This window comes from Rhinolophus sinicus, chromosome 4 (assembly GCF_057876585.1).
Source record: "Rhinolophus sinicus isolate RSI-liver-muscle chromosome 4, RSI-T2T, whole genome shotgun sequence".
Classification (NCBI taxonomy): Eukaryota; Metazoa; Chordata; class Mammalia; order Chiroptera; family Rhinolophidae; genus Rhinolophus; species Rhinolophus sinicus.
This window is the reverse complement of record NC_142504.1, coordinates 714,633-727,886: the sequence shown is the minus strand read 5'-3', so window position 1 is coordinate 727,886 and position 13,254 is coordinate 714,633. Positions and strand designations below refer to the sequence as shown.

The window sequence follows — 13,254 nt, the reverse complement described above, 5'->3', positions numbered from 1 at the left end:
GTGTATTCAGAGCTGTGTAACCACCACCACAACCATCTTGAGAACATTTTCATCACCCCTAGAAATGACACAGGCATCAGCAGTCACTCCCCGGCCCCCACCCCAGCCCCCGGAACCACTAATCTCCTTTCTGTCTCCATGCATTTGCCTACTTTGGACATTTCCTGTGTCTGAAATCAGACAGTATATGGCCTTTTGTATCTAGTTGCTTTCACTCATCTTTTCAAGGTTCCTCCATGTTGCAGCAAGTGTCAGTGCTTCATTCCTTTTCCACGGCTGAGTAATATTTCACTGCAGGCAGAACACACGTTTTAACCACCACTAGGTGATGGACATTTGGGTTATTTCCACTTCTTGGCTGCGGTGAATGTTCACGTACAAGTTTCTGTGCGACATGTTTTCATGCCTCTGGGTCTGTACCTAACAGTGGACTTGCTGGGTCACAAGATAACTCGATATTAAACTTTGAGGCACCTCCACCCCCTTTCCCACAGTGGCTGCAGCATTTCACACTTCCACCAACAGTGCAAGAGGCTTCTGACGTCTCCACATCCTGTGTCTTTTTCATTACAGTCGTGTAGTGAGTGTGGTCTGTCCCATGGTGGTGCTGACTTGCACTTCACTCCTGGCGCTAATGCTGTTGAGGGTCTTTTCATGTGTCTGTCAGCTGCTTGTGTATTTTAATGGAATTAGTTGTTTTTATTATTGAGTTGTAGGAATTCTTTACATATTCCACACACAAGTCTCTTATCAAATATATGATTTGTAAATATTTCCTCTAATTCTGTGGGTTGTCTTTTCACTTTTTTTAATTAAAAAAATTTTAAAAAATTTTTATTGGGGGATATTGAGGAACAGTGTTTTTTTCCAGGGCCCATCAGCTCCAAGTCAAGTTGTCCTTCAATCTAGTTGTGGAGGGCACAACTCAGCTCCAAGTCCAGTCGCCATTTTCAATCTTAGTTGCAGGGAGCGCAGCTCACCATCCCATGTGGGAATCAAACTGGCGACCTTGTTGTTGAGAGCTCGTGCTCTAACCAACTGAGCCATCCGGCCGCCCTCACTTTCTTAATGGTGTCTCTGACTCACAAAATCTTTAACTTTTATGAAGTCCTATTCATCTATATTTCCTTCCATTTGTTACTTATGCTTTTCATGTCATATATAAGAAACTGTTGCCTAATCAAGGGTCACAAAGATTTATCCCTGTGTTTTCTTCTAACAGTTTTGTAATTTTAGCTCTTAGATTTAGGTATTTGATTCAATGAGTTAATTTTTGTACATACAGTGTAAGCTATGGGTTCAATTTTATTTTTCATATGCATATCCAGTTGTCCCAGCATCATTTGAAGAAAAGACTATACAGCTTTGTCGAAAATCACTTCATCATAATATAACATGGTTTATTTCTGGACTCAGTTTTACTCCTTGATCTACATGTCTGTCCTATGCCAGTCACTGTAACTTTGTAGTAAGTTTTGAAACTGGGAAGTGTGTGTCCTCTTACTCTGTTTTCCTTTTTCAAGATTGTTTCAGATAGTTTGAGTCCCTTGAATTTCCATATGACCTTTAGAATCAGCTTGTCATTTCTACAAACAAAACAAAACAAAAAACCCTGGGATTTTGATAGGGATTATGTTGAATCTGGAGATTAATTTGGAAAGTGACGCCATCTTGATGATATTAAGTCTTCTGCTGAAGAACATGGGATGTCTTCCCATTTATTTAGCTGTTCTTTAATTTTTTCAACAATAGTTTATAGTTTTCAGTGTATAAGTTTTGCACTTCTTTTGTTAACCTTATTCGTAAGCATTTTATTACTTTTGATGCTACTGTAGATGGAATCTTTCTTGATTTCATTTTGTTTTTTCATTGCTACTATATATAAGGACAATAGATTATTTTTTTTAAATGTTTTTTATTGGGGAATATTGGGGAACAGTGTTTTTTTCCAGGACCCATCAGCTCTATGTCAAGTCGTTGTTTTTAATCTAGTTGTGGAGGGCGCAGCTCACTGGCCCATGTGAGAACCGAACTGGCGACCTTGTTGTTAAGAGCACCGCGCTCTAACCACTGAGCCCACCGGCCACCCTCTTTATTAGTTTCAGGTGTACAAAACAACATAATGATTAGACATTTATACACCTCACAAAGCGATCATCCCAACTAGTCTACTACCCATCTGACACTACGTAGTTGTTACAATAATACCAATGACTATATTCCCTAGGTTCTACTTTACATGCTGTGTCCAAAGGAAACTTTTTTCCTTTCTTAAAATATGTATACATTTTTTGGCACCGTGTATGTATCTATGTGTTTATGTATAAGTGTGTGTGTGTGTGTGTGTGTGTATATATATATATATATATATATATATATATATATATATATATATACAGAGGATGTCAAAAAATGTATACACATTATAAGGAAAAAACTATTAAAATTGTAATAATACATACCGATAACAAAAGATGAATACAAGTCACGTTTGACTTCTGCAATTACAAGAGGTGCTCAAAGTGGTTACCATCAGCATAATTTTATTTACTTATTTTCCCCTTCTCCTGCCCACCCCTCCAGTTCAAGCCGTTGTTTCTCAGTCTAATTGTGTAGGACACAGCTCCCTGGCCCGTGCCGGTGTTATGAGCCTTGTGCTTCCCCCCCGACTGAGGCAGTCGGTTACCAGTCGTTGGTCGGCCTCTCACGGCAGCCCAGGGCTCATGGCAGCACAGTTCCAGGGAGAGCCATTGTTCATAATCTTAGCTGTAGAGGGCACAGCTCACTGGCCCATGTGGGAATCGAACCGGCGACCTTGGCATTAGGAGCACAGTGCTCCAACCACCTGAGCCACCCCATCAGCATGATTTTAAGTTTTTTCCTTCCTTAAAATGTATATACATTTTTTGGGCACCCTCTGTATGTATGTGTGTGTGCATATATATATATATATATATGCTATGAATATATACATATATAGTTGACATTCAGTATTATTTTATATTAGTTTCAGGTGTATAGCACAGTGGTCAAACATTTATGTAATCTATGAAGTGATACCCCAATAAGTACAGTGCTCATCTGACACCCTACATAGTCTTTACATTGACTATATTCTCCACACTGAATAGATTCTTGTATGTTGATCTTGTATCCTGCAATCTAGCTGACTTCATTTACTAATAGTTTTTCAAATGGATTCCTTAGAATTCTCTCTATATAAGCTCGTGTCATCTGCAAATGGAGATAGTTTTACTTCTCTCTTTCCAACTTGCATGTCTTTTGTCACATTTTCTTGCCTAATTGCCTGGCAAGCGCCTCTGGTACCACGTTGATTAGAAGTGGTGAGACGTGTCCTCACTTGGACGAGGCTAGAGCCTGGTGCTGTTTCCCAGTCTCTGCCTGTACCACAGGCCAAACAGCCAGAGGGAGCCTGTAGGGCATGTCGGCGCGTGTCACTCCTCTGCTCAGACCGGGTAGTGACTTCCTGTTGATGATAGCCAGATCCTCACCAGGGCTGCGCTCTGGGCCAGCAATCCCTCACTCTGTCACTGTCCTGGCTCACTATGCTCTAGCCACACTGCATGACTCGTCGACTCTGCACCTCTTCATCTCCGTGCATTTCCACTTCTTGTACTTTCCCCTGGGTTACTCCGTTCCCAGGTTTCCACGTGGCATCTTCCCTTATCTCCTTTGGGTCAGTGGTTCGCACATTTTTGGTCTTAGGACTTTGTACTCTTAAAAATTATTGAAGATTTCTGCTTCCAGGAAGATGGAACAGATGTACTTTTCCCTATTCTTCCTGCTAAGTATAACTAAAACCCTATAAATTATATATAAATAAAACATAAGTCCCTGAAAAGAGGAAAGAAAAAAAGGCAGACTGACGAGGGACCTCGGGACCCAAGGCACAACGCAGCAGTAACTTCCCTGAGGTCTCTTTTCCCTCTTATACCCCAGAATGGGTGCTGAACGAGCTGGCAACCCAGAAATGCCTACAGGTGCAGACCAAGGAAGTCAGCTCTCTGGCCAGGGGAGCAAGAAAGGGGCAGCCTAGTGGGACAGGAAACTTTTAGACAGTAACAACCCTACCCTGGCCAACACCACAGGAAACACTGTGGTGCCGCCTCTCTCCTCCCAAGCAAAGCCTGAGTGGGGAGCCTCCACCCTCAGCTGGCTTTACTGTGGCCGCCAGCTCCCCACACTGGGGTGGTGTCAGAGGACGACTGTGACAACCCTCAGTGGTAAAAGAAATACCAGTGGGGCAACCACACGGGTACAACGGCAGGATCCTCATACCCCTCCCATCCAGAGGGATGCAAGTGGAGGCCCCGTGGGGGCAGCAGCTACACCCTACTCCCAGCAGTGACAAGGAGACCTGCCCACAGCGTGTCACTGGAGGCCCAGTGGGGGACACCTACCTGGCAGTAATGAGAAGGTGCTCTCCCATCTCCTGCTGAAGTGGTGTAAGAAGCCATTTAAAAGAAGAGCTTTCAATGAGCTCTAGCGTTTCAAAATTCTTAAAAAGTCCAGTTTTCAATAAAAAATCTCGTGTCATACGAAGACTGGAAGACATCAAACTAAATTTAAGAAGACAATCAACAGATGCTGACACCAAGATGATGGAGATGTTAGAATTACCTGACAAAGATTTTAAAGCAGCCATTGTGAAAATGCTTCAATAAGCAATTATGAACACTCTTGAAACAAGTTTTAAAAATAGAAAGCCTCAATAAATAGAAGATGTAAAGAAGCAGCAAATGGAAAATTTAGAAGTGAAAAGATGTAATAACGGAAATTTAAAAGCTTACTGGGTAGGCTGGATGGCAGAATGGACAAGACAGAGGATCAGGGGGCTGGAGGAAAGGGCAACAGGCATCACCCTGAGCAACAGAGAAAACTGACAGAAAAAAAAGAAACAGTGCATCAAGGACCTGTTGGCCTATAACAGAAGCCACATCACATCCATGTTCATCCACTCCTGAGTGGAGAGGAGAAAGAGGGCAGTTGAAAAAGTACTCAAATAATGGCTGAAACTGTCCCAAATATGACAGAAGGCATAAACCTACAGATTCAAGGTGAGCAAATCCCAGTGATAAACCCAAAGAAATCAATGCCAAGGCACATCGTAAACTTCTAACAACTAAAGCAAATAAAAATTGTTCAAAGTAGCAGGACAATTCATATGAGCGGATTTCTCATCAGAAATCAAAGCCAGAAGGAAGGGTGCAACGTTTTTCAAGTGCTGAAAGAAAACAGCTGTCAGCCCAGAATCTGGCGTCCAGCAAGTGTCCCCGAGGAGTTAAGATGCAGTGAAAACATTCTCAGATGTAGGAAAGCTAAGAGTGTTTGTCACCAGCAGACCTACACTAAGAAACAGTTGAAAGCACTTCTCTGAACAGAAAGGAAATGATTTAAAATAAGAAAAAAACATCGGGCCGGCCTGGTGGCTCAGGCGGTTAGAGCTCCGTGCTCCTAACTCCGAAGGCTGCCGGTTCGATTCCCACATGGGCCAGTGGGCTCTCAACCACAAGGTTGCCAGTTCAATTCCTCGAGTCCCGCAAGGGATGGTGGGCTCTGCCCCCTGCAACTAAGATTGAACACGGCACCTTGAGCTGAGTTGCCTCCCGGATGGCTCAGTTGGTTGGAGCCTGTCCTCTCAACCACAAGGTTGCCGGTTCGACTTCCGCAAGGGATGGTGGGCTGCGCCCCCTGCAACTAGCAACGGCAACTGGACCTGGAGCTGAGCTGCGCCCTCCACAACTAAGACTGAAAGAACAACAACTTGAAGCTGAACAGAACCCCCCACAACTAAGATTGAAAGGACAACAATTTGACCATTGTTCCCCAATAAAAGTCCTGTTCCCCTTCCCCAATTAAAAAAAAAGAAAAAAACATCTTAGAAGAACCAGGAAGGAAAAATAATACCGAAACCAAAAATTGTTAAATAGAAGTTTCCTCCTCGAGTCTTCTGAAGGCTTTTTGTTTGTTTAAGGAGGCGCAGCCCACAGTGGCCCATGTGGGGACCGAACCCGGCAACCCTGGTGTTATCAGCATCACGTTCTGACCAATTGAGCCAACCGCCGCCCGACGTTGTTCTTAAGGCTACACTTCAGGCTAGGGGAGTGGAGGACCGCCAAGAAATCACAGCCCCAAGTCATGAATGGAGAGGGCCTGGAGCTCCCTTAGGCGACCAGGGTGACAGGCCAGCCACTGAGTCTCCTGGGCCTGGGGTACTCTGCAGACTTCTCTGCCAGGGCGGTCCCTGGGTCAGAGCAGAGTGGAGGGCAGGCCTCCAACAGCTCAGCCCACTCCAGCAGGTGTGGGGTGGGGAGAGGAGGGTGCCAGAGCAGGCTAGCTGTCCCAGCCTCTGCGTGACCCAGGCAAGCAGGGGTGGAGGCTTGTGGGGGGTGGGGGAAGGGAAAGGAGAGCCAGTGAAGGCCAGGGGGGAGGGGCATAAGGGAACCAACTCCATTGGTAACTTGAGTGAGTCCTGGGGTGTGGTGCACAGCATGGCCACTGTAGTTAAGGCTGTCTTGTTATTTCAAAGTTGCTGAGAGAGTGGATCTTAAAAGCTTTTATCAGGAAAACCTTGTAACAGTATGAGGTGACAAATGTTAACTACTCACTGTGGTGATCATTTCACAATCTATACAACACTGAATTATTGTTGTGCACCGGAAACTAACACATGTCAATCATAGCTCAATTACAAACAAGGCCCTGATGGAGGAGGGAGGCAGGGAAGGGATGCAGGTGGTGTCAGTGTGGGGGAGGGGAGAACCTGCGGGGACAGGAGCTCCACTCAGTGCCTCATTTCGGGTTGCAAGCTGTGGGTCCGAGGGCAGCCGTGGTGGGAAATCTGAGACGTTGGACTAGCTCTGAGGGTTTTCGTTTCTCTTCAGTCCAGTCCCAATTGAATATGACAGGGACAGGGAGCTCACTCCCCTAATTTAGGGCATAAATGATCTGACACTGACTCCAATTCCCTCTAAGGTGGAATCGCAGTGGGCAGACACTTGACCCTGTGCCCTGTGGATGAGGCCTCGGTCACCTGTGCCGTGTCCCAGGCTCCTCGGCCAGCACCTTCCTGGGGCAGACCTGTCACTCCTGGGGGCTGCAAGGTCCTCAGGCTTGGCCCCTTGGGAGCAGCAGATTGAACCTCTCCCCAGGCTTTCATGGCTGGTGTGGTGTCACGAGGGCCTTCATATCCAGAAGAGCCCAGGAACCTCGTCAGCTGTCCCATGCACACTTGTGTGCACACACCCACACACGCACACGGCTCTGGGCCCCTGGAATACATCTAAGCACGTGGAGCTCCTAGACTAGGAAGCCTCCTCCTTGGCACAGGCGCTTTTCCATTTCAGGAACCAGACTGCTGAGAACGTAAGCAGAACATGGCTAACCTGGGGCGCCTGGCTGCCCTTGCCCGTCCAGGGCCCATGAGCCCCTTCCTTCTCCTGGCATGTGGGCCGGCTGGCAGACCCAGAGCTCTGAGTGGTAGAGGCCTTCGCAAGACCCAGCGCGTCTGTGGCCCCTACCCTGGGGGATGCCTGGCTCCGCCCTGTCCCCACACACTGGAAGCAGTCACAGCGCCAGGAGTCTGCCTCACCTTGGCCTCTTAGCCCGAAAGCACAGCTGTCACATGACTCAGGGAGGGTGTGTGGTCCTGGGCCTCACCAGGGAGGCTCCGCCTGCACGGCTGCTGTCCCCTCAGAACTGGAGGACCCTCGGACAAGCCACAGGGAGCACACAGGACAAGGGACCTAGGTGTGGCCTAGAGAATGGAGTGACCACCAGGGGCCCTGCTCCAGGAGGGTAACCCATGTCCACACCTAGCTCTTTCCCTGAGCTCTCCCTCTGTGCTGGGACCCCTCCCGCAGAAGGCTAAGGCTGGGACGTTGTGGGCTCAAACAGTGGGACTCTGGTTGAGAGGGGACACTAGGGCTGTGGGGCGCTGCTGGCATGGCTGGCTCACTAACGGCAGATGTCCTGGGGGACCCACCAGGCACACCAAGTCAAGCACAGACGAGTCCTTCTCACTGGAGCAGGGAGGCTGAGAAGGTATACCGGACACACAGCCTGCATCGATGGCAGGAGGTCAGCAGGACAGGCCGGCAGAGCAGCGAGGGGCTGCTTCCCGGGAGAAGGGAACAGAAAGATGGCACGTACACAGGCCCATGGATAACTCAGTTTATGGGGCAAGCTGAATGCAATGCAAAATCGTTTTCACTTTTCTTTTAACCAAAATAAATAGATTGGGTAGGTCCCTGTGACCGATGAGGGGAGGGCTGCTCCTCAGCCTGCCCCTCTTCTCCTGTCCTGGCCGGCTGTGGCACAGCAGAGACCAGTGCTCCAGTGTCCACTGTGTGAAAGGGACACAGGAAAGTGGGCTGGCAGGCAGGCCAAGGTGGAGGTGACCGGGAAGCAGGGCCCAGACCAACTGCTGTGTCCTGGCCATGGGGCCGAGTGCTGCTTCCTGACCACACAGCCCGTGGCCTCCACGCATGGCCTGGGACCCTCCTGAGAGGCAGAAGTGGACACTGCAGAGAGCGGACCTGCCCTCTTTGAGCGCTGGCAGGGTCAGGCTGTGTCCCGCCAGCCACCCCTCGGCGGTGCCGCTGGCGGTGCGTGGAGGAGTGAAGCCCTGCCAGCCCCTCCCACCCCACAAGCCTCTGATGGCGCTGGCTCCTCCCCAGTGACTGAGGCTCTGCCCTGGTGACCGAGGGGTGCAGGACCCCTTGCTGGACGATAAGCCCATCAGGTGTGGGTCCTTCGGGTGAAGGTGGGCTGAGGCAGAGCTGACCCTCCCAGGAAACCTGTGGGCCCCACCCCCCACGCACCTCCGCCAGATGGAAGTCAGAGCCTGGGAGCTTCTGCCTGGGGGGCAGCCAAGCACGTGAGGGGTCACAGCCTAATCCCAAGTGAGTGAGGACGGTGTGTGTGGCGGGCAGGCAGGGGTGAGCGCAGCGCTGAGGCACTATTCTTTAGTAGAGAAGCGAGGGCAGTGGACATGGAGGGCAGCGGCCCAAGTGGCCGGCAGCATCTATGAGAAGTTCTTGAAGGCTTCCAGGTCAAAGGCCATGTCCAGCAGACGCTGCAGCTCCGTCAGGTGGGTCTTCTTGTTACCAGTGGCTGGGGCTGCTGCAGGGTCCCGGCCAGCATACCTGAGGGGTGACAGGGAGTGGTCAGCCAAGGCCAGCGAGGGGCCCCGCAGGCCGCCCACCGCCTGTGGGCCGCAACCTACCACACGGGCTTGGCGCGGTTGATGGTTGTCCGCAGCCGGGGCTTCACGTAGTCGTAATAGCCTTGGTTCTTGTGCTCCTCCTGGCACCAGGCCAGCTCGGCATTGGGGTACTTCTGCACCTCTTGCAGCAGCAGGTCGAAGGGGAACGGCGACAGCTGGGGAGAGGGCGGGGCCCCGTCAGGAGACGGTGCTCAGGGTGGCCAGCATCCCAGGGGAGAGCCCAGGGGCCGCGCCACCAGGCTCACCTGCTCGATTCTGGTGATGGCCACCTGCTCTACCATGTCCCGCGCTTTGCGCTCTCGGGTGAGGTCATAGTACACCTTGCCGGTACAGAAGAGAAGTCTCTTGACGTTTTCTGGGTTCTGGGCTGCAGGGCCATCTTCTGGGATCACCCGCTGGAAGTGGGTCCCTGTGAGAATCCCCACGGGCTTGGCTGAGCATTCCTAGGGCCTCCCACTGCTGCTGTGCTCGAGCGAGCACCCACAGGGCAGGGCTGTGCCACAGGCCGATGCCAGAGCACACCAGTCTACGGGTCCAAGGTGACCCCCCTCCCAGCAGCCTCTGATGCCCTTGAATTGTCCAGACTGAGAACCCTGGGTAGGACGTCATACGTAACAGGCCCTATGGGGACAGCCAGCCAAGAATGGGAAGTGACACTACTTCATGCTGAGAACAGCCCGTCTTAGACTTCGGGGCAGCTAGGAAAGCATGCCGTGACCACTGCTCAGACAACTCAGGAGTTCACAGACACCAAAACTCCCACAGCCACAGCAAATGTCCAGAAGCTCATGGTCAGAGCCGTGCCTGCGGGAGTAAGGCCACCTTCAGGAAGCTGCATCCAAAATGAGGGGCTCTCTTAGTGATATGCACACAACACGTGACACACTAGGATTAGAAGGAAACTACCTCCATACGGGAAAGGCCAGATGTGAAAAACACACAGTGAGCATCAGACTCAGTGGTGAAAGACTGGACGCCTTTCCTCTGAGATCAGGAACAAGACAAGGACGCCCACTCTCACGGCTGCTGTTCAACCCAGCACTGGAGTCCTCGCCCGCGCACTCAGGCACGGAAGGAAATAAAAGGCACTCAAATTGAAAAGGAAGAAGTAAAATTCTGATATGATATATGCAGGAAACCCTAAAGATTCTACAAAACAAACAAACAAACAAACCACGTTAGAACAAATAAACAAATTCAGCAGAGTTGCAGGATAGAAAATAAATGCTCAGAACTCAGTTGCACTTCTACATACTAACAATGAACAATCCAAAAAGGAAATTAAGAAAAGTATCCCATTTATAATAGCATCAAAAAGAACAAAGCATTTAGGAATAAACTTAGTCAAGAAGGTGAAAGAGTTGTACACTGAAAACTATAAAATATTGCTCAAATTAAAGATGACACTAATAAATGGAAAAGCACCTGTGTTCACAGACTGGACGATTTAATACTGTGATGTTAATTCTGCCCAAAATGATCTATAGACTCAGTGCAATCCCCATCAAAATCTCCTTTTTTTGCACAAATAGAAAAATCCATTGCAAAATTCATGGACTCTCAAAGAACCGCAAATAGCCAAAAGTATCTTGAAAAAGAAAAACAAAACTGGAGGATTCACACTGCCTGATTTAAAAAACTACTACTACAAAGCTACAGTCCTCAAAACAGTGTGGCTGTGGCATAAAAAGAGACGTATGTGACATATAGGAATAGACTAGGGCCCAGGAATAAACACTCACACACATGGTCAAATGATTTCTGACAAGACCATTCAATGGGAAAAGGGCAGTCTTTTCAACAAATGGTGCTGGGAAAACTGGATTATCTGCATGCAAATTAAGCTGGACCCTTACACCACATACAAAAATTAACTCCAAATGGATTAAAGATTTAAACATGTGAGTTAAAATTATAAAACTCTTAGAAGAAAACATGGGGCAAAAGTTTCAAGACACTGGATTTGGCAATGCCTTCTTGGATATGACACGAGGCAAAGATATCAAAAGAAAATATAAGACTACAAATTTGACTTTATGAAAATTTAAAAATTTTGTCTATCCAGACAACACATAGAATGAGGGAAAAGTTGCAAGTCATGTATCTGATAAAGCATTATTATTCAGCACTTAGAGAGAACTCCGAAAATGCAACACAACAAAATGCGATTAAAAAACGGGCAAAGGGGCTGGCCTGGTGGCTCAGGTGGTTGGAGCTCCGTGCTCCTAACGCCAAAGACTGCCGGTTCGGTTCTCACATGGGCCAGTGCCAGATGGCTCAGTTGGTTGGAGTGCGGACTTTCAACCACAAGGTTGCCAGTTCGACGCCTCGACTCCTGCAAGGGATGGTGGACTGCGCCCCCTGCAACTAACAATGGCAACTGGACCTGAAACTGAGCTGCGCCCTCCACAACTAAGACTGAAAGGACAACAACTTGACTTTGTATACAAATAGTCAACAAGCACACAAAAAGGTGCTTAATGACACTAATCACCAGGGAAATGCAACTCAAAACCACAGTGAGACACTACTTCATGACCATTAGGAGTACTAATATTTAAAAAAAAAAAAAAAAAATAGGGCCAGCACACCAGGCGCTGTACTCCTAATGCCGAGGTCGCTGGTTCGATTCCCACTCGGGCCAGTGAGCTGCGCCCTCTACAGCTAAGATTGTGAACAATGGCTCTCCCTGGAGCTGGGCTGGCGTGAATAGCCAGAGGTTGGCGTGAGCTGCCGTGGGCTGCTGTGTACTGCCGTGAAAGGCCGGCAGCCACAGTGAGCGGCCGGCAGCCACCAGCTGGCGAGAGCTGCCATGAGCGGCCAACTGACGACTGGTGACCAACTTCCTCAGCCGGGGGGAGCGAGCACAAGGCTCATAACACCAGCACGGGCCAGGGAGCTGTGTCCTACACAACTACACTGAGAAACAACGGCTTGAACCGGAGTGGGGAGAGGGTAGGTGGAAGAAGGGGGGGAAAAAACAAAACAAAAAACAAACAGAAAACAACGTGTGTTGGCTAGGATGCGGAGAAATGGGAACTGTGTGTACGGCTGGGAATGTAAACTAGTGCAGCCGCTGTGGGAAACAGTATGGAAGTTCCTCAAAAAATTAAAAATAGAATGACCTTATGACCCAGCAATCCCACTTCCTGGTATTTACGCAAAAGAACTGAAAGCAGGGTCTCCAAGAGATATTTGCACACCCGTGTACACAGCAGCATGACTCACAGTAGCCAACACGTGGAACAACCCAAGTGCCCACTGACAGATGGATAAACACACCACGGATTATTATTCCGCCTTAGAAAGGAAGGAGACTCTGACCCAGGCTACGCAAGCACGGACCGCGGGACAGTGTGCTGAGTGACATAAGCCCGTCACAGACGGACAAATCCTGTGTGTCCTTGTACAGGAGGCTCCTGCAGCAGTCAGTTCAGAGACAGACAGCAGATGTGGTGCCAGGGGTCAGGGACAATGAAAGTTCTGGAGAAGATGGCTGCAGAATTATATGCTTGCACCAATGCCACTGACATGTACCCCTAAACATGGTTAAGATGGTAAATTTTATGTTATGTGTATTTCACCATAATAATAAAAAAGTGGACAAAACAACAAGAGTTCACCTTGACCAAAGACTAAAGGGGGCTCCATGGCTGGAGGAAGGAAGTGGGCTCCCCTCGCCCCACGAGCCGGGGGATGTGCGGGCTGCTCCCACTGTGTTAGCTGCCTGCTGTCCACTGACCAAGTGGCCATCTCGGTGTCGTGGGCCTCGCCTCACCCTGGCGAGCAGCACGGTACTCCCAGGCCCTACTCACCCAGCGCCTTTCCTGGCCCTAGTGGTGAGCTGCCGCCAGCAGCGCCTACGCGGTAGGGGAAACTCTAAGCTCAGATTCATTTCGCTGCCCCTACAGCAGTCCTGGGGGCACCCCCAGGCACAGACCCACAGACATGAGACATATCTTGTCACCAACTCGCACGCAAGCTCCGATGTCCGCACTCCTGTATTC

At 49.2% G+C, this 13,254-nt stretch overlaps 1 protein-coding gene across 4 annotated transcripts in view; it reads right to left on the bottom strand.

The window, feature by feature from the left end:
- Window positions 1-8,178: 8,178 nt before the first annotated feature.
- Window positions 8,179-13,254, bottom strand: part of OGDH (oxoglutarate dehydrogenase) — a 57,720-nt gene continuing 52,644 nt past the window's right edge. For all 4 annotated transcript variants that reach the window (XM_019731634.3, XM_019731637.3, XM_019731638.3 and 1 more), the window contains 3 exons: window positions 9,493-9,656; window positions 9,248-9,402; window positions 8,179-9,167 (listed from right to left, as the gene is read on the bottom strand). In XM_019731634.3, the coding sequence (XP_019587193.1) occupies window positions 9,047-9,167; window positions 9,248-9,402; window positions 9,493-9,656 (440 nt within the window). In that variant the 3' untranslated portion in view covers window positions 8,179-9,046. The remainder of the gene's footprint in view (window positions 9,168-9,247; window positions 9,403-9,492; window positions 9,657-13,254) is intronic.